Source organism: Pneumocystis jirovecii (genome assembly GCF_001477535.1).
Source record: "Pneumocystis jirovecii RU7 chromosome Unknown supercont1.10, whole genome shotgun sequence".
Classification (NCBI taxonomy): Eukaryota; Fungi; Ascomycota; class Pneumocystomycetes; order Pneumocystales; family Pneumocystaceae; genus Pneumocystis; species Pneumocystis jirovecii.
This window is the reverse complement of record NW_017264784.1, coordinates 43,890-62,244: the sequence shown is the minus strand read 5'-3', so window position 1 is coordinate 62,244 and position 18,355 is coordinate 43,890. Positions and strand designations below refer to the sequence as shown.

Genomic DNA, 18,355 nt, shown 5'->3' with positions numbered 1-18,355 from the left:
TTTTAATTCGATGGGATCATTTTATATATTTTCACTATTGTACATATTTTTTTCATTTTTATAAAATGCTATCAGGATCAATATAATTAACTCAATATTTATTAATATTTTTTTTTCATTTCATTCTACAGTAAAATATTTAGGGTCCATATTCTTTTTTGTTAAACGCGCAAGTAAACCACATAATTGCAATGATGTTTGTACACCTTCAAGAATAATCATATGTGTTGTTCCGATTTCCTAAATTTATATTAAAAACATTTTTTCTCCATATATAAGGATTACTTTAATATACTCTAAACGTGTATATTCAGGTAATTCATCCATCATTTTTACAACTTTAAAAAATGTTGTAATAATATCTAAAACACTATATCCTAAATTCAAAAGATCTTTAAGTGTCTCAATTGCAGTATTAATGTCCCCTTTTTCACAACTATGGATAATATTCTTTATTGCTCCAGGAGATGGTTGATCAACTACTTTAAATACATTTTCTCCTTTAACAAATCCAAAACCCATCACCGTACTTTGAAGATTATTAATAGCTTGCCTCATATCGCCTTCTGAAGAAAATATAAGTGCGGAAAGACCATCATCATTATATTGAATATTTTCAATTTTACATATTTCAAGTAATCTTTGAAGAATTTGTTGATCAGTTAATCTAGAATACCTAAGAATTGCACATCTTGATTGTATTGGCTCAATAATCTTATTAGATTGATTGCATATAAATGCAAACCGAGTAGTATTAGAATAAATTTCCATAATTCTCCTAAGTGCTTGCTGTGCTCCAGGAGTCATACTTTAAAACTTAATAAAATATAAAACATGTTATTTATTACCTATCTGCTTCATCTAAAACGATTATCTTATGCTTTCCAGGAGGAAGATTAACCTTTTTTTGTGAAAACCCTTTGATACGATTCCGAACAACATCAATACCACTTTTTGAAATTAGAATCATAATAGATTAAAAAAATATAATACCGTTCATCAGATGCATTCAATTCAAGTACAGCTTCTCCAAATGCACTTCCAAGCATCTGGTGTGCAAGACACATTACTGATGTTGTTTTTCCAATCCCTGGCATCCCCTATAATATCATTAACATTTATTTTTTTCTAAAAAGAATAAACAGAGATCATAATATGTGGCTATAGAAAATAAACATTTTTTCAACTTTTTAAAATGAAATACCATATTCCCATTAACTGAAATAACTTTTAATCTTTCAATTGTTTCTGTATTTCCCACAATATCTTCAAGACGTGTTGGACGATACTTTTCTACCCTGTTAAATAGTCAATTTACGCTCAAATTAATCCGGAAAAAAGATACCATGGAAGATCATAGTCGTCTTTTTTATTAAAAAAGTTTTTATTGCTACTAAACGCACAATTTTCTGTTTTATTGTCACTTGTATTGCTCATCACTTTTTAATGAAGTTCAGTAAACCATCGATAACCATAGAATATTGAACTGTTTAATACAAACAGATTCTTAAAAAGCCTTGATTTTAGTTATTAAACATAATAAATTAAAGAATGGTTCAATCAATTGTTAGTAAATGGTTAGAGGATCCTCTTATTGAAATTGACACTGTTTTTGGTTGGTTTTGGAATCTTTTTATGATGTTTATTATAACCTGAAAAAAGCAGAAAAATACAGAAAAAACGAATCAATAAGTATTTTTTCGGATTTTGACATTCAGAAACGTTTTCTTGAAGTATTTAATTCAGATCTCCAATTTGAAAAAGTATATTTTTTGATAAAGAATTTGTTTTTTATATATCTAAACATAATAGATACCATCATTAGAAAAAACACCAAGTGATGCTCTTTTTTCAGGAAAACTTGTTAGAATGACATGTATAGTGGCATAGACATTGTATTTGCTGTTTAAGAATTAAAACATCCTAGGTATGATTCAGGATACGAATTTTGGTCAGGAAATATGTATGGGTGCATATAAAATAGAAGGCAAAGTACGTGTCTTTAGTCTAGGAAAAATATATGTAATGACTTATATTCTTTAAGGGATGGATGCTTTCCCGTTATGATTTATTTACACCTGGAAGAACTACATTGGATCCATCTGATCCGACTATTTTGCTAGATGAAAGACACTGTTTGTATGCTACCTCGATTCCTGGTGAATCTGAATGGCTGCATCATGATCTTGCTACAACGTTAAATTTATTGTCACTTGATACATCTTCAGAAACATATATTTCCGAAAGATTTCCATTAAAAAATCAAAAGCACCTTGCTGTCATTTTAAAAGTCTATGCTGGCATGGAAACACGATTTCGTGTTTGTGACGTTGTAGAAGTGGTTGGTATTTTTGAAAAAGATACAGAAACAATCCAAGAGTATATGACAAGTGACCAGAATGTCGTTAAAATACAACTTCCTATTATACATGTTATACATATGACTACGATTAATCTCAGTAAATTAGTTACCCGGAATCTTGGGTCAATAAGAGATGGTAAAAAGGCTATCTGGATTTTTTTTTCTAAGACTTATAGATAATATATTAAGAATAAAGACTGAAATTATTGATTATTTAGCAAATATATTTTGTAATGACACTTTAGTTGCAGAATTTATTCTTTTAAGTTTAGTGTCTAACGTGTCAGTATATATATATATATATATTTATCTTTACTTAAATAAAAGTAGATCCTCAAGACTGCCAACTATGGTTTTAGGCTCTTTTCCTATTAATATTCGGAATTGTTCACCTAGCATACTTTTGAGATTTAGAGAGTTTCTTAGCAGTGTTCTTCCTGCTTTTGTATATGAAAAAATAGATATTCCTAGTCTTAATAATAATAAATTTTATCCTTTAAGTGATGGTGAGAAATTGCAGGCTGGTATTATGCAGTTAGCCAAAGGAACTACTGTATGTTTTGATGAGACAAACATGGATGAAGGGACATTGAATGATACTGGTATAATTACACATATAACAATTATTAATATATAATCTAATGTATAAAAGGTGTACGAAATTTGCGCTCTCTTAATCAAATAATTGTATCTCAAGTTCTTCCATTTCATTTCTCGTTCAGTGAATTTGAAATAGAAACTGATCTTACAGTAATATAGACCTCTAAATTTTATTTGATTTTTATTTTCATAGATAATTATTTTAAGTAAAAGCGGAAAAACGTTACTACCAGTATGAACTTTAGTCTAAATAACATAATTTTTATACTAATCTTACTTTTTAGATAGATATTTCTATTCCTATAAAGTCTCAGATGACATCTGATTTAAAATCGTCTTCGTATATTACTTCTGATAAATTATCGGACTTTAGAAAGTATTTTGCTACTACAAGGCAATTGTCAGTTACAATATCAAATGAAATTTCTGAAAAAATTCAATCCGATTTTGTTAAACAACGTCAACTTGGAAATAAAATTAGTGAAAAAGAATTTGGGCTTCGTATTACTCTTGCTAAATTATTTGCTAAAACATGCGGGTCTGATACAGTTTTGTGGGGTCATTGGATGAATGCAGTTCGTTTGGTTTCCAGTCTTGATGCATTAAAATAATTTTCTGCATTAATATACGTTAATTTATTAATTGTTTGCAAAAAATCGTACATTAAGCATTTGACGGTTATTCTTTCTTGTCTTTTTTATTGTTAATTGCATAACGGTTATCTTGTATCTGTTATAGGATTAGAGTAATTTAAATATTGAATGAGTAAAGGTTTAAATAATAATTTAAATTTTGATTTTGAAAAGTTTAAATTTAGTTCTTTCTTTGTAATTAGAAACGGATAATGTAAAATATTTAGATGTTTTTTAAAAAATAATTATAATTTAAAAATAATAAACTTATATAAAAAAAAACTATTTATGTCAATGTTATTTTTAAACTTGGAAACAAATATGGAATCTAGATAGAATGTAACGCTTTTCTTCCTTGTATTTTTAATGTAATTTAACGTTTTTTTTTTTTTTCTGTTTTTTTTCAGGAAAAATTGTACCAAAAGACCGCTTTTTATAGAATTTTTTTCGGTATATTTTTTTCTTCAAGCTTACTCGTGAAGATGCTGTAGATACATCAGCACCATTGTTTTTTTTATTCATTGAGGAAACCGGAATATCATCTATATACATATCTATGCCGTCTTTATTAGTATATAAATATAATATTATGTAAATTTTAAAACAAAAAATATTAAATTGAAAAAACTGACAAAGAAAAGCTAATAAAAATGAAAAAATAATGTACCTTCAGCACGATCGGTTATATTTTCTTGATCATTATCAACAGCCATTTCATCCAAATTATCATTATCTTTATTAGAAAGATTTTTTAAACGTAAAGAGAGTCTTTCTATACGATCTATATACAGAGGCTCAAAGACATTTTTGCGTTTGATTGATCGAAAATGCTTCTTTTTATGAGATCGAATAGACTTGGCCATTTTTAAATCTTCAAAATGTCACTCAAAATAATACTTTACAGTATATTAAAGTCCAGTTTTTTAAACAAATAAGAAAAACATATTCCTATATTCATATTAATTATGATTTAAACTACAATTTAATATATACAAACAGTTATGAAAGTTTTTTCCAATATATTAGATTTAATTAAATAATGATCGAAGATATTTACAACGTCTATTTTAAAAAATATAATGAAAGTTCAGAAAAAACAGATATTTTCGTGTTAATTTTTCTCTTAAAAAAGCATGCAATATTTACCTCCATTTCAGAATTATCCGGTTAGAAAAACTATAAAAAAAGGACAATTTTTTAGTTATTAATAGTATATTTTAGTTAATCGTTAATCATCTAGAAAATAGACTGTTAGTAACAACATTAAAGGTTATTCTTAGGGAATATGGGCTTCCTGTATCAGGGAAAAAGCATACATTGATTACCCGTGTTCGAGAGTTGCTTGATAAAGTGGTTGAAACAAAAGATGTTGTCCAGTATGAACGTCTTAAAAATAGTATTATGGGGATTCATTTCCAACCACATTCATCATGTGTTGTTTCCTATGGGTCGAAGAAGTATTCTTCATTATTTATTTTTTTGTATTTATTCACAATTTTATAGTATGCCATCTGTGTCTTCTCCATCTTTAGATACACCGATTTCATCATTATCTTTGCCAAAAATTAATGGTAAGATAGGATATGGTTTTCAAAATGTTGATCTTATTTTCATATAGTTTTCCAAAGGATTAACTTTAAGCCTAGTCCGTTTTATAATATTCTTGAGACTATCAATAGTCCTATTATATGTCTACGTAAATAAATTTCAAAAGCTTATATTGTTTTTACTTATGTCTAGCAACGCTACGTGATGTTATAACAACACCTGTACAACTTTCGTTAAAAGCGGTTGAGAAACTGACGTCCGATGAAAGTTATCGAGTTTATCTTTTTTGTACTGCAACAGATTCAGCCGCTTTTGGGCTGGCGTTAATAGAATTTCCTGTTCATATTGATTTGAAAGTGAATGGAAAACATGTTAATGCTAATACTCGAGGATTAAAAAAAAAACCTGGTACAGCACCTCCTGTAGATATTACAAGTTTATTGTTTTTGGATTCAAAAATTATCAATAGAATTGAAATGACATGTGCAAGTACAGAAAAGGTTTGTTCACCTTTTTATTTACTATTTTATTTTTATCTATTTAATAGAGATATTCATTTGGTGTGTATCTGGTACAAAAATATACAGCTAACGATCTTATTGAACGAATTAAAGTTGGGAAATATTTATCAAAGGACTATTTATTAGATAAATGTATTTTTTTTTTATTTTTTTCATAAGCTAATTTTTAAAGTAAAAAAAGATTCTGAAGATGGAGATATTATAACGACTGCTAGTGATATTTCTCTTAAAGATCCTATTTCTTATACTCGAATTGAATTGCCGTGTAGATCTTTGTATTGCAATCATTTACAATGTTTTGATGCTTATTCATTTCTTGTATTAAATGAACAGACACCTACTTGGCAATGTCCAATATGTAATAAATTAATTTATAAATTAGAAGACCTCGCCATCGATAGGTATTGTTTTTAAATCTAGTGTTTTTTATTTAAATGTTATAGTTATACTTTAGAAATTTTAAATTCTGTTTCATCTTTTGTAGAATCAGTTACAATAAATCCTAATGGAACTTGGTCAACGATAAAATCTGATATAAATAATGAATTATCTGGCCATAATGAATATTCGAATACCCCGATGAAAGATTCCGAGTCTTTTGCAGATAAATCTACTCATGAAACTTCTTTTGGACAAGGTCATTCAGTTTTATCATCACTTCCTAAATCATCTCAAAAACGTTCTGCATCTGCCATAATTGACTTAACACTTGACAGTGACGATGAGAATAATATTCCCTCTCCACCATTTAAAAAATATCAAAATAACTCTGTCGAAACACCTACAAATAAATTATCTTCTGGTCTTGAACTTCCAAAAATTAACATTAATTTATCATCACTTCCTCATATACCAAGAACATATCTTCTTAGTCCAAAAATGATAGAAACTAGGTTTCCTTTATCAACTGATCCTTTAAATACTGAGCAATCTCTAAATTCGATAAAATTATCAACATTGGACTCAAAACAATATTCTACATTATGCAGGCCTTTGGAGGATAATAATATAAAAGAGATTAGCACTCCGTCTACATTTCTGAATCCATTATCCACTGATTTATGGACTACAAAAGATAATTCATATATTTGGCAAGATGAATTTAGAAAAAATAACTTTATTGATATTCATTCAACACATTCATGACTTTCTAATATAATCTTCTATTATTCGTATTTGGTTCTTTGTACAAATATTGCATTTTTTAACATATTTTTTGATATCTTTTATCATTACTTGTCGGATATCGATTTACTATAAAAATATCTGAAAAATCTTAGAAATTTTAAAAATAGGCTTTTATTAGAAATAATTTATTATTTTTCTTTAGAAAAAATGCAGGTGGATCCTCATTCTATATTTGTGAATGCTTCATGTATGGATTTTCTTTTAATTGAAATGGTTCCTTTAATGAAACGATTAACATTGATGACAATGTCTTCTCCCCAGATTCCTAAATATTTGGGCTCTGAAGCATCTAATTTAGCAGCTATTCAGTATGAAGATGATGAACGGGAGGCTGTTTATGATAAATTAGTATCTTTAGGTTTTAAAGTGGGTCAAAGGCTTGTTGAACGGTTTGCCGATCTGAAGAAAAATATAAATATTGATCCAGTAGATTTTCACGAGATAAACCACGTTTTTCGGGGCATCTTGATATGATCAAATTTATTTGTAAAGATTTATGGATGTTGCTTTTTAAAAAACAAGTTGATAATCTTAAAACAAATCATAAAGTAATATTTTAAAATTATGTATATAACTTATACTTATAATAGGGTGTTTATGTTTTAACTGACCATTGTTTTTTATGGTTTTCGCGAATGTCAACAAAAATAGGTGGTCAAGACGCAATTGATAAAGCACAAATTGTTCGTAAATGCATATACATATGTTTAATTTTAATATTAGATAGTTCCTTTGGTTTCCATGTGGTATGCTTCGGGGTATTATGGCTAACTTGGGAGAACAATGTAATGTTTCCGCAGATATATCAGGACTCCCTGGTTGTACATTTCAAATTAAATTAATTAATTCATAAAATAATTTGGGTAATATAAACATACATTCTGTTTTATTTATTTGTACATTTATATGCATATATTTTTTTTTTATATCCACACATCTAAATTTTTTAATACACATTTTGGGTCTTGCGGTGTTCTTTTTAATATATTCCCAATTTTATAAACATTTTCTCCCATACTTTTTAGTTTTGAAAGTACTTCTGACACTTTAGATGTTTCAACAATTACTACCATTCCTATACCCATATTAAAAGTTCTTGAAAAATCATCAATAGGAACGTTTCCAGCTTTTTTAAGCCAATGAAAAATCTTAGGCAATTCCCATGATGTTACATCTATTTCAGACATAAGATTATCAGGAAGGATTCTTGGGATATTTTCTACAAATCCGCCACCAGTAATATGTGCCATTCCTTTAATAACACCACTTTTTACTAAATTTAAGAGAGATTTAACATATATTTTTGTTGGTGTAAGAAGGCTTAGCCCTACTGTTGTTGAACAATCCCATGGTGCTATATCACTGTACTTTAATTTAGAGTGTTCAATTATTTTTCTTATTAAAGAAAACCCATTTGAATGTGGACCACTCGAACCTAGTCCTAGAATCACATCTCCTGGTTCTATTTTATCAAAAGCTGGTAAAAGATTTTGTCTTTCTACAATGCCAATAGCTGCACCAGCTGTATCATAATCTTTATCATAATATATTCCTGGCATTTCAGCTGTTTCTCCACCTATAAGTGCACAACCTGCTATTTTACAGCCATTACATATACCTTGAATAAATGATACTGCATTATCAATATTGAGTTTCCTACATGCATAATAATCAAGAAAAAAGAGAGGTTCTGCTCCTTGAACAATTAAATCATTAACGTTCATAGCAATAAGATCAATTCCTAAAAATTTTAATAAAAAATAATTTAAAAATTAATGAATACCTATTGTATCATGTTTATCCATTATTTGTGCTATTTTTATCTTTGTTCCAACTCCATCTATTGCTCCAACCAACAAAGGATCTTTATAACCTAAAGTCTTTAGATCAAAAATGCCACCAAACCCTCCAATAATAGCATCAGAACCTAAACGTTTTGTAGATTGAATTTTGGATTTAATTATATTTAAAAAATTATTAGTATTTTCAATAGAAACTCCTGAAATTGAATATGTAATCGCCTCTTTTGGACCCATATTAGTAACATTAGATTCCCTATTTATGTTTAAAAAATGTTTTTAATTATTCTTGGTTAATAACCGATATGTAATATCAGTACGATTAAACATATCTTCAAAAAAAACGGATTTAATATTTTTATACGCATTTTCAGAAGCTTCATTCAGTGTTGCTCCAGTAGCTGAAATAGATAAAACTCTTCCACCTGCAGTAATAATTTTTTTTGATTCAGAAATATCTGTTCCTGCATGAAAAATAATAATTCCTAAAAACAGAATCAACACAATTTATGAAAATAAGTAATATCCGACCATCTTCAAGAACACCAATATCTATTAATTTTCCTTTTTCATAAGAATGAGGATAACCTTTTGCAACAATTACCACACAAACACAAAAAAGTGGATTGATATGAAGCTGAATAAAATCAAGTCTTCGTTCAATACAAGCCAAGATTATTTCTAACAAATCAGTATCATCATGAAGTAATGGCAGGATTGTTTGAGTTTCTGGATCTCCAAAACGTACATTGTATTCCAAAACTTTTGGACCATTTGAAGTTAACATAATACCTGTAAATAAAAGACCAACAAACGGAAAACCTAAAAATTTAAATATAATTTTTAAATCATTAAACTTAAAAAACCTTCTTGTCTCATTCCATCAATAGTTGGTTTTAAAATTTCCTTATGAATTTGTTCCATCAAGAATGGTGTTGAAATAGGAGTAGGTGAATAACAACCCATTCCACCTGTATTTGGACCTTTATCGCCATCATAAAGACGCTTATGATCTTTTGCAGGTGGTAATGTTTTTATGGTATATCCATCAGAAAAAGAAAGAATACTTAATTCTTCTCCAATTAAACGCTCCTCAATAACTACTTGATTTCCAGCATCACCAAAAATTTTATTTTGCATAATTTCTTTAAGAGAACATAGAGCATGAGATTTAGACTCTGATACAATCACTCCTTTTCCTGCAGCCAATCCAGATGCTTTAATAACAACATCATAATCTAATTGCAATATATGTTCTTTTGCCAGCTCATATGAAGTGAAATTCTAAAGATATTATTTCATATAAATAAGTATAAATATATTTATACTTTGTATCTAGCTGTTGGTATATTGTGTCGATTCATAAAGTCTTTGGAGAATGCTTTTGATCCTTCCATTTGTGCTGCTTCTTTTGATGGGCCAAAAAAATATATTCCAGCTATTATGGTTATATGTTTAAGAACCAATTAGTATATTTAACACCTTTTCTAAAACATTCTTCAATACCAGCAACTAATGGAGCTTCTGGACCAGATATAACAAGATCAATATCATGTTCAAGGGCAAAATCTACTAGTTTTTTAAATTCCATAATACCAATCTTTATATTTTGCACATTTTCAGATAAACATTCTGTTCCTCCATTTCCTACATAATATATATTAGATCAAAAATGCTATTTCTGTATTTTGACCTGGAGCAACAAATATCTTTTCTACACGTGGGGATTTTGACAATTTCCATGAGAGTGCATGCTCTCTTCCTAAAACTTAATGAAATACAAAAATATTAGGAACATATAATACCTCCATTTCCAATTATAAGTAGTTTTAATTTTTTGAGTTTTTTTTCAGAAAATACCATTTTTTTAATATTTTTCTTTTAGAACTTCAAGATGTATTTATAAAAAATGAATAAATACATGAATAAATACATAAATAAATACATAAATAAATACATAAATATGTTTTATCAAGAAATGATCTATATAGAAAATGCTCTATGAATAGTATAGAATATATTTTTGTAAAGTAAATTCTTATATAACTTAAATATATGAATTATAACTTAAATGTTTTTGTAATCCTTAAAGTAACGCACTTGTGTAGATTAAATCATAATAATTTGCTTTCATTTGTCCGTAAATAACTAATTCTAAATCATTTTTTGAATATACTAAGTAGAATAAATTTAATATGAAAAAAATTATGAAAAAATTATGAAAAAATTATGAAGCATTAAGTTTTTTTTTTTATTTTTAGTCATTAGTAACCATATACTATATCCAAAAAAAGTGCAAATAAGATTGTGTAAAATTAACCAAACTATATGATAAAGTATTTTTGGAGAAAAAACTGTCCATATAAATATGTGATTGCGTAAAATATAACATGAAATGAAAAGAAATGTTTGCGAAAATACATAAAAAATCATTAATAATATAGAAAATTTAGAAAAAATTTTTTTTTGATATTTTTTTGGAAAAAGACGAAAGCATCCAAAGTACCACCACAAAGGGCCTGACCAATTAGATATATATGTTAAAATTCCAACAATAATAACGTTATAATTTCTAATACCAATATACGCATTTGATAAATCAATAGAAGAAATAGAATTTGAATTTCCTAAAGCAAAAAAAGAATAATGTTGAAAAATTAAACTTATTAATGATACGAGTCCTAAGTTAAACTTGTAAGAAGAAATGATATCTAATTGTAAATGAAATATGAGAAAAAGTGGGATATTAATTATACGATTCTCAGTGATTAAAAATATGCTTAATAAAGGATGTAGTCCTGTCATTAAAGTAGAAGTTTCTAAATTCTTTATTAAAGTTTAATAAAAATAATATGATTACCATTAATTTTTCCTAATGATGCTAATAAAAAAATAACAATTCCCATAAAAATAGTGAAAAATGTTAAACGAGAAAATATTATTAAATCAAAATATTTATAACTTATCCAGTTTCTAATTTCAGAGCTCCATTCTGTCTGAAACGTTTCAGATTTTGTTTCTAGAATAATTTTACAAAAAAATGCAATTAATGGAATTGTTATAGATAAAAAATAATTATAAATCCAAGGCAATATTTGAAATGTTTGATGTAACAATTTAAAAAATATATAAATATATGCACTTATAACCAAAAACAATAATAAAGTCTTTTTGTTAGAAATATACTTTGCAATATCAGAAAAATCTAGGAATTTTTGACCTTGAAAATTATTAAAAAGTTTTTAATTTAAAAAATTACCTGTCCTATTCCAATTTTTAGCAATATAAAGTAATACAAAAAATTTAATAATTGGAAAATATGATTTTTTATACTTAAAGTTGATAAATCTATAATAATGAATTAGTTAATAATTATTAAAAATTATTTTTCTTACAATTGAAAAAAGCAAAAACTAGTTCCTAAATAATACCAAAATTGGTGTTCTTCTTCTATATAACTACTTGCAAACATAAGAATACCGAATATTGTTCCTAGTATAATTAAGTAGTAAACATGGTAATTTTTTTGGAAGTTATAAAAAACAGATATAAGTAATGAAAAAATAGATAAAATTATTCCTAAAACCATATAATTTGTATTGTAATTTGTTGACATTGTAGAAATAACATTCTGTGCTGTTTTCATATACTTTTTATAATAAGTTATTAGTAATAATTAGTAATGAAATATTAAGAACATACATTGAAATACTGTTCTTTTAGGTATTCTAACTCAATTCCTTCATCTTCTAATTTTCTTATATATTTTTTAATACAAGCCAATTTTTCTATATTGTTTTGAACGTAAGAACATGATTGATCATCTGGAATATCAGAAAAAAGGTCATAAGCTGTTTCTATTAGTTTAGAGATTTGATTATAATTGGTTCTTAAAATTTTTAGTTGATCTGTTGTATCTATATAACTTTAAAAAAAAAAAAAGAAAATATTAAATTATTACTTTGCCAAAGGTCTAACAATTCAGGCAATACCACTCCTATGCTATTTTTAGGAATATTAAATCCTAATAAAAATGCTAAAGTTGGTATAATATCTTCTTGTTGAGCAGAAAAATAATATTGAAATTCTTTATTTGGTACGTCAAAACTATTTAAAGGCCTTTTTTGCGAAAAAAGTGACGATATAAAAAGCAAAGCCTAAAATAAAAAGCTATTAAACTAAATGGAATAAAATATAACACATACTACTGATGTTTCACCTTTTGAAGAACCTCCATGATTTCCTGCCTTATAAAATTAGACAAAAATATTATTCATATATATTTACATTATTCATTCCATGATCACCACATATTACCATAAGAGTGTTAAATTTAGAATTTTGATTTTGTTCTTCAATAAACTTATAAATATCCTTAATAATATGGTCCATTTCAATTTGTTTTAGAGGCATATGTGGACTTTTAGAAATTTTTTAATTATTTATATAAAATAGAAAAAAAAGATACCTATAAGGACCTCCTAAATGTCCGATATGATCCAATCCAAGATAATGTAAAATTAAAACATCCCAGTCGTTTCTTTGCATTTCAGGATAGACATTCCTTGTCACATTTGTATCTACCTCTGTAAAATCCTGTAAATTTAGCTAGATAGATGAAAATCTAAGATATTTACTGTCACATAAAAACTAGAAGTTCCTTCTGATCTAAAAAATAATCCCGGAAAAAGTCTTATCCATGTATCATCACCATACATTGCAATTTTCCTACCCTTTGAGACAATCTGTACTGGCCAGCTATCTTGATTAATATAAGATAATGTATTTGATTCTGCGATATTAAAAACTGCATCTAAAAATACTGGAATAGAGCCTGTAGTCAATGCTTTAATACGTGGAAATGTTACAGTTGGTGGTGATGCATATGCAGTATACGGATATGCTTTTCCAGAGAATATTAAACTGTAAACGTTCAATTATTTTAATTCATTATAAAGATAAAACCTTTGTGTAAAAGTCATAGAGGAACTATTAGAAAAAACAAAATCACTAAGTTATTAATATCTATATTTTAACAAATGATAATTAAACCTTCGTAAAGCATCAATTAAGATAAACACTAGTCGATTGAAAGGTGCCTGTATCATTGATGAATCTTCTGAAAATCCATGAAGCATAGGTTTATATGGAAAGAACCCTTTAGCAAAAAAAAGAATACCAAGGAAAGAAATCACTTGAACAATACAAAGGGTTATTTCTTCTGTAAATATTTTTTTTTTTAACATTTTAATATTAAAATAATAGTCCGAGTGAATTATACATGAATTCAAAAGAATGATTTAAATTAATACATATTTAATGAATATTTACATTTCTATGAACATTTTATGACAATTTTCATATTTGTTCATATTTAATTTTTTCTGAAAAGTGTCTGCAACATGATCACAAAGAGCTACAAGATCATCTAATCCTTTAATAAAAACATCGACTGCAGAAATGTTTCCTACATTAGTTCAGCTGCCTATTTTTTGTTTTAAAATGAAAAAAATACTAAATGTTTGAATTCGAAAATTAAGCGTTGGTTCTGATGGATGAGGAATTGAATATCCACAAAATTCTACATCAGGACTTTCTTATTAGAAAAAAATGTATTTTATATTATTCATTACTTCTTCATAACTATGTATCTCAAAGCATTTGCTAGTGTATGGTCTTCTTTGATAATTTGAAACGTTACTGATGTTAGATCATTTGAAACACTTGGAATCTATGAAATGTTAACTAAAAAATGCTTGAAAAGACTTACAATATGTATTTTTTTAATATTTTCTTGATTATATAATATAGTTTCTCTAGTTAAACTCATTCATTCCAAATTTTAAAATAATTTCGAAGAAATATATTAACTTCATAAAATGAAAATAAAGTAGAAAAGTATAAATTAAATAATAAAAGAGTAAAGGAGTGTTATGATTAATATAATTATAAAAAAGAATTAAGTTTTTACTATATTTGAAGTGTTTTTTAAGAATTTTTATACGTAAAAATATTTAATTGATTTAAAATATTGTATTTAATAGTATAATATAGAAAGACAAAGACAGGTTTCTGCTTATTAATTCTACTGATAAGATGTACATTTTCCAACAAAAAGAAGGAATTAAAGAATTAATGGTTAATTCTTTTGTTAGAAAACGTGATCAAAAAATAGTTATAGGATCTATTTCTGTTATTGATTTTTTATCATCATCGGATGAATTTAGGTCATTAATTAAACAATTACAGCATGCAAGGTTGATTAACTATGTGAATTTGTTAAAAAATGTGACATTTATTGCGCCAACTGAAAAAGCATTTTATAATAGAACAAAATTGACGACAGAAATATTGAAATATCATATTCTTAATGGTTTGCTTTTCACAGATAAAGTAGACGATGGTTTTATTTTTAGATCCCATATTTATACTCTCAATGGACAGGAATGTTCTGTAGGAGTAAAAGTGAAAAGGATTGTGAATCCTAATACGGGAAAAAAAAGTATAAACATAGGAGGAGTTTCTATTGTTAAAGGGAATTACATTACGCGTAACGGTATTTAATGTTTTTTCTTTAATATTTTTTCTTATTTCTTTACAGGTGTAATTCAAGTAACAAATGAAATAATGGTACTTCCAGAAGACATGTGTTTGTATACTATGCTTCAAATTACTATTATTTAATTTATAAATAGATTCAGTATTTTTGAATGATCCCGACATGTCTACATTTATGAACTTGATAGATCATGGAATTTTTAAACATAAAAAAATAACAATATTTGCACCTAGTAATGATGCATTTAAAATTTTTAATAATATAGAATATACTTATCTTTTATCTAAATACGGGGTTTTGGATCTAAAAATACTTATGCTTAATCATTTGCTGACAAATACTGTTATTTATAAAAGTGATGTTATTGATAAATTTTCTTGTAATTGTTTTTTGCATTTTTATCTTTATAGCTAATATTTAGAAGCTAAGTCTGATGCAAATGAGATTTTAAGTTTTAGCAAAAATTCAACTGGTTTTTATATAAATGGATATAAAGTTATTAAATATGATATTATTACAAAAAATGGTAATTTAAAATAATATATGAAAATTAATTGATATTTTAGGTGTAATTCATAAGATATCTAATCTTCTTGTTCCAATGTCTTTAGAGTTTACTCCCCTTAAATATCTTTATGGTATGGATACGAGGAAATTTGCAGATGAAATCTTTTTTGCAGGATTAGCAAATACTATTAATAATAAAACTATTGAACAAGTGATATTCGCGCCTATTGATTCTTCACTATATTTGGATACAAATATGGAAAATAATCGAATTGTACAAGAAATTAAATATCACTTCATATCTGGCTGGTTTGATTTAAATGTTTTAGAAGATCAGAAACTTTTAACAACGGGAATGAAAGGAAAATTACTTGGAGGAAAGAATCAAAAAATTAAAATCTCAAGAAAAAAAGGGAAATTATGGTTAAATGATCGATCATTAATCTTAGGAGGCCCATGTAATTTTTCTTATTATTATAGGAAACACTAAATTTTCATTAGTTACAATAGGTAAAACCAAGATTTATCGTGTTGATTCGGAGCTTGTACCACCTCTTTCATTTCCTGCAGCGGCTGCTCCAATGTTTCATATATCTACAACTATGGAATATTTATATAATACAAATATTGATACACGCTTGTATAATAGAGAATTAATTACATATTTGGTTCCTTTAAATTCAGCTTGGGACGATTTAGGTTTAGTTCGGGATTATTTAGTTTTGGACTCATCTAAAGATATACTTAGTGAAGTTTTACTTAATACTATCTTTAATGGTCTCTTTTATTTTGAAGAATTGATTCCAAATAAAACAGTTACTACTCTTATGGGTCTTGAATTGATCATACAAAAAAAATTGCCTGAATTTTCTATTGTTTCGGGAAATAGTTCTCATATATTTCAGATTGAAGATAGTAATATTCTTTTGGAAAATGGTGTAGCGCATACTATTTCACGTGTTTTTATGCCACCAAATCTTAATATTACTCCACGACATTTATTTTTAGCTAAAAATATTTCTTTGTTTCCTCGATCAATTGAATCTACTAATTTTTTTTACGCACTAAATCTTGAAGAAAAATTTACTATTTTAGCACCAATTGATAGTGCTTGGAAAATTGTTAATAGTACAACCCGTACACATTCAGCTTTACAGGAAATCATCAAATTACACTTATTGCCACCTGTATCAAACAATTCTGATTTTTTGAAAGATATTTATCCTCGTCAGAGTTTACATAAAAGTGGGATTAATATAACGGCTTCAAAAATTCATGATTCTTTGTATCATATTATTTTTCGTTCGTCTAAGAATTGTTATCAACAAGTTAATATTCTTGGTGAAGGAAAAACTACATTATACGGTCAGATTCTTGTTATTGATCGGGTTTTAGACCCGTCTTGTGCTATTGGCTTATCTTACATTCATATGTTGTGGGTTTCTTTTTCATTCGTAATAATACTTCTGACTGTTGGCTTTTTTATTAAAAGGTTTTTTTTTAAGAGCTCTTTTTTTACATTTATACTATTAATAACGTCTGGTTTTATCTCTATTTTTTCAAACAGGCGCTTAAGTCATTGGGACCGCGATACACAAAATTTTGATCAGCATCGTCCTTTTTGTTTTTTTCGTTCACCAAATAGCTTTTCATCTAGGCCTATTTTACGCCGTATGTTAACAGTTTAGTCAATTTAACTTTAACTTAAATTTTTTATATAGTATTTTGTACTTTTTATAGATTTTTACATTCTTGTTTTGTGATACCCTAGGAATTGGATTTAAAATTATTAAAGATATTTTTAAAACTATATATTGGATAGTTTTGTTTCATTTAAGCTTATTTTAAAGTGGTTTTTATTTATTTAAATAATTTAAATAGGATTTATATTATATTAACAAACCTTTTTGGATTATCTTATATCCAGTTTTAGGTTTCATATGTATTTTTAATAGTCATTTTTGAGGTATTTAAATTTTTAAATATTTATTGCATTTATTCTATGTGATTGATTTTATATATTATTTTATATATTTAGTCTTAGATTTTTTTGCTATCTTTAAAGACAATCAAGAATCATCCCCATTGAGGTTTATATACTACACCAGCCGGGAGTCGAACCCGGGACCTTCGCTAAAACCTTATGGGAAGCGAAGATTTTACCGCTAAACTACTAGTGTTCTTTTTAAGGCGTGCTAAATATAATTAATAAATGAATATATTTGTTAATGTTTTAAGATTAAATTTAAAATAATGATTTTTTCTTATTAATTTGTTTTAATATACATATATTCATATATATTATTCAATTTATATACATAATTCCCTTATTACTAATTTTCAAAAGAAAAGGTACGACAATGGCAGGATTTGAACCTACGCGGGCAGAGCCCATTGCATAGCATGCGAAAACGCAATTCGAGTGCAACCCAGTAACCACTTTGGTACATTGTCAGAGCCGTAAACCTCTCCACATTAAGGTTTATAACTAAATAAGAAAATTATTTAGTAAATTTATGATTTGATGAATCTATACTATTATTTTCAAACATTATCTATTTAGTATATAAATTAGATTAATACTATTAATAGAATAAAATAGTTATATAGTGATTTAGTAAGAAAATATGGTGTATTTT

At 26.8% G+C, this 18,355-nt stretch overlaps 9 protein-coding genes and 2 non-coding genes across 11 annotated transcripts; 4 read left to right on the top strand and 7 right to left on the bottom strand.

The window, feature by feature from the left end:
* Positions 1-120: 120 nt before the first annotated feature.
* On the bottom strand, positions 121-1,437 carry T551_02283 (replication factor C subunit 4; the record flags this gene model as incomplete). Its single annotated transcript, XM_018374546.1, has 7 exons — positions 121-240; positions 286-808; positions 849-950; positions 994-1,100; positions 1,144-1,161; positions 1,205-1,298; positions 1,346-1,437. The coding sequence occupies 7 exons, from the start codon at positions 1,435-1,437 to the stop codon at positions 121-123; spliced, it is 1,056 nt and encodes a 351-aa protein (XP_018229118.1).
* Positions 1,438-1,551: 114 nt separating this feature from the next.
* T551_02282 (uncharacterized protein) lies at positions 1,552-3,573 on the top strand (the record flags this gene model as incomplete). The annotated part of the gene is made up of 10 exons (XM_018374545.1): positions 1,552-1,615; positions 1,663-1,763; positions 1,813-1,876; positions 1,928-1,992; positions 2,045-2,498; positions 2,539-2,644; positions 2,693-2,964; positions 3,015-3,112; positions 3,156-3,194; positions 3,247-3,573. The coding sequence occupies 10 exons, from the start codon at positions 1,552-1,554 to the stop codon at positions 3,571-3,573; spliced, it is 1,590 nt and encodes a 529-aa protein (XP_018229117.1).
* A 384-nt stretch (positions 3,574-3,957) lies between these two features.
* T551_02281 (uncharacterized protein) lies at positions 3,958-4,457 on the bottom strand (the record flags this gene model as incomplete). Its single annotated transcript, XM_018374544.1, has 2 exons — positions 3,958-4,157; positions 4,262-4,457. The coding sequence occupies 2 exons, from the start codon at positions 4,455-4,457 to the stop codon at positions 3,958-3,960; spliced, it is 396 nt and encodes a 131-aa protein (XP_018229116.1).
* Positions 4,458-4,727: 270 nt separating this feature from the next.
* Positions 4,728-6,809, top strand: T551_02280 (uncharacterized protein; the record flags this gene model as incomplete). The annotated part of the gene is made up of 8 exons (XM_018374543.1): positions 4,728-4,760; positions 4,816-5,051; positions 5,098-5,165; positions 5,213-5,290; positions 5,335-5,642; positions 5,690-5,795; positions 5,836-6,064; positions 6,107-6,809. 8 exons carry the CDS (start codon positions 4,728-4,730, stop codon positions 6,807-6,809), a joined length of 1,761 nt encoding a protein of 586 aa, XP_018229115.1.
* Positions 6,810-6,998: 189 nt separating this feature from the next.
* Positions 6,999-7,704, top strand: T551_02279 (uncharacterized protein; the record flags this gene model as incomplete). Its single annotated transcript, XM_018374542.1, has 4 exons — positions 6,999-7,240; positions 7,279-7,399; positions 7,442-7,534; positions 7,579-7,704. The coding sequence occupies 4 exons, from the start codon at positions 6,999-7,001 to the stop codon at positions 7,702-7,704; spliced, it is 582 nt and encodes a 193-aa protein (XP_018229114.1).
* Positions 7,705-7,774: 70 nt separating this feature from the next.
* On the bottom strand, positions 7,775-10,513 carry T551_02278 (phosphoribosylamine-glycine ligase; the record flags this gene model as incomplete). Its single annotated transcript, XM_018374541.1, has 9 exons — positions 7,775-8,592; positions 8,635-8,906; positions 8,952-9,135; positions 9,182-9,472; positions 9,517-9,934; positions 9,979-10,088; positions 10,133-10,297; positions 10,344-10,412; positions 10,456-10,513. 9 exons carry the CDS (start codon positions 10,511-10,513, stop codon positions 7,775-7,777), a joined length of 2,385 nt encoding a protein of 794 aa, XP_018229113.1.
* A 394-nt stretch (positions 10,514-10,907) lies between these two features.
* On the bottom strand, positions 10,908-13,896 carry T551_02277 (mannose-ethanolamine phosphotransferase LAS21; the record flags this gene model as incomplete). The annotated part of the gene is made up of 13 exons (XM_018374540.1): positions 10,908-10,928; positions 10,976-11,469; positions 11,511-11,870; positions 11,910-11,998; positions 12,046-12,299; positions 12,353-12,567; positions 12,612-12,807; positions 12,856-12,897; positions 12,938-13,070; positions 13,119-13,246; positions 13,288-13,573; positions 13,616-13,660; positions 13,703-13,896. 13 exons carry the CDS (start codon positions 13,894-13,896, stop codon positions 10,908-10,910), a joined length of 2,457 nt encoding a protein of 818 aa, XP_018229112.1.
* Positions 13,897-13,977: 81 nt separating this feature from the next.
* Positions 13,978-14,480, bottom strand: T551_02276 (DNA-directed RNA polymerase core subunit RPC19; the record flags this gene model as incomplete). Its single annotated transcript, XM_018374539.1, has 4 exons — positions 13,978-14,117; positions 14,166-14,242; positions 14,284-14,381; positions 14,421-14,480. 4 exons carry the CDS (start codon positions 14,478-14,480, stop codon positions 13,978-13,980), a joined length of 375 nt encoding a protein of 124 aa, XP_018229111.1.
* A 305-nt stretch (positions 14,481-14,785) lies between these two features.
* T551_02275 (uncharacterized protein) lies at positions 14,786-17,404 on the top strand (the record flags this gene model as incomplete). The annotated part of the gene is made up of 7 exons (XM_018374538.1): positions 14,786-15,206; positions 15,252-15,299; positions 15,346-15,588; positions 15,634-15,735; positions 15,776-16,174; positions 16,218-17,170; positions 17,222-17,404. The coding sequence occupies 7 exons, from the start codon at positions 14,786-14,788 to the stop codon at positions 17,402-17,404; spliced, it is 2,349 nt and encodes a 782-aa protein (XP_018229110.1).
* A 412-nt stretch (positions 17,405-17,816) lies between these two features.
* Positions 17,817-17,896, bottom strand: T551_05028. Its single transcript has one exon. It is a non-coding gene; the product is annotated as a tRNA-Gly (tRNA).
* A 175-nt stretch (positions 17,897-18,071) lies between these two features.
* Positions 18,072-18,170, bottom strand: T551_05027. The gene has a single exon. It is a non-coding gene; the product is annotated as a tRNA-Ser (tRNA).
* Positions 18,171-18,355: the final 185 nt, after the last annotated feature.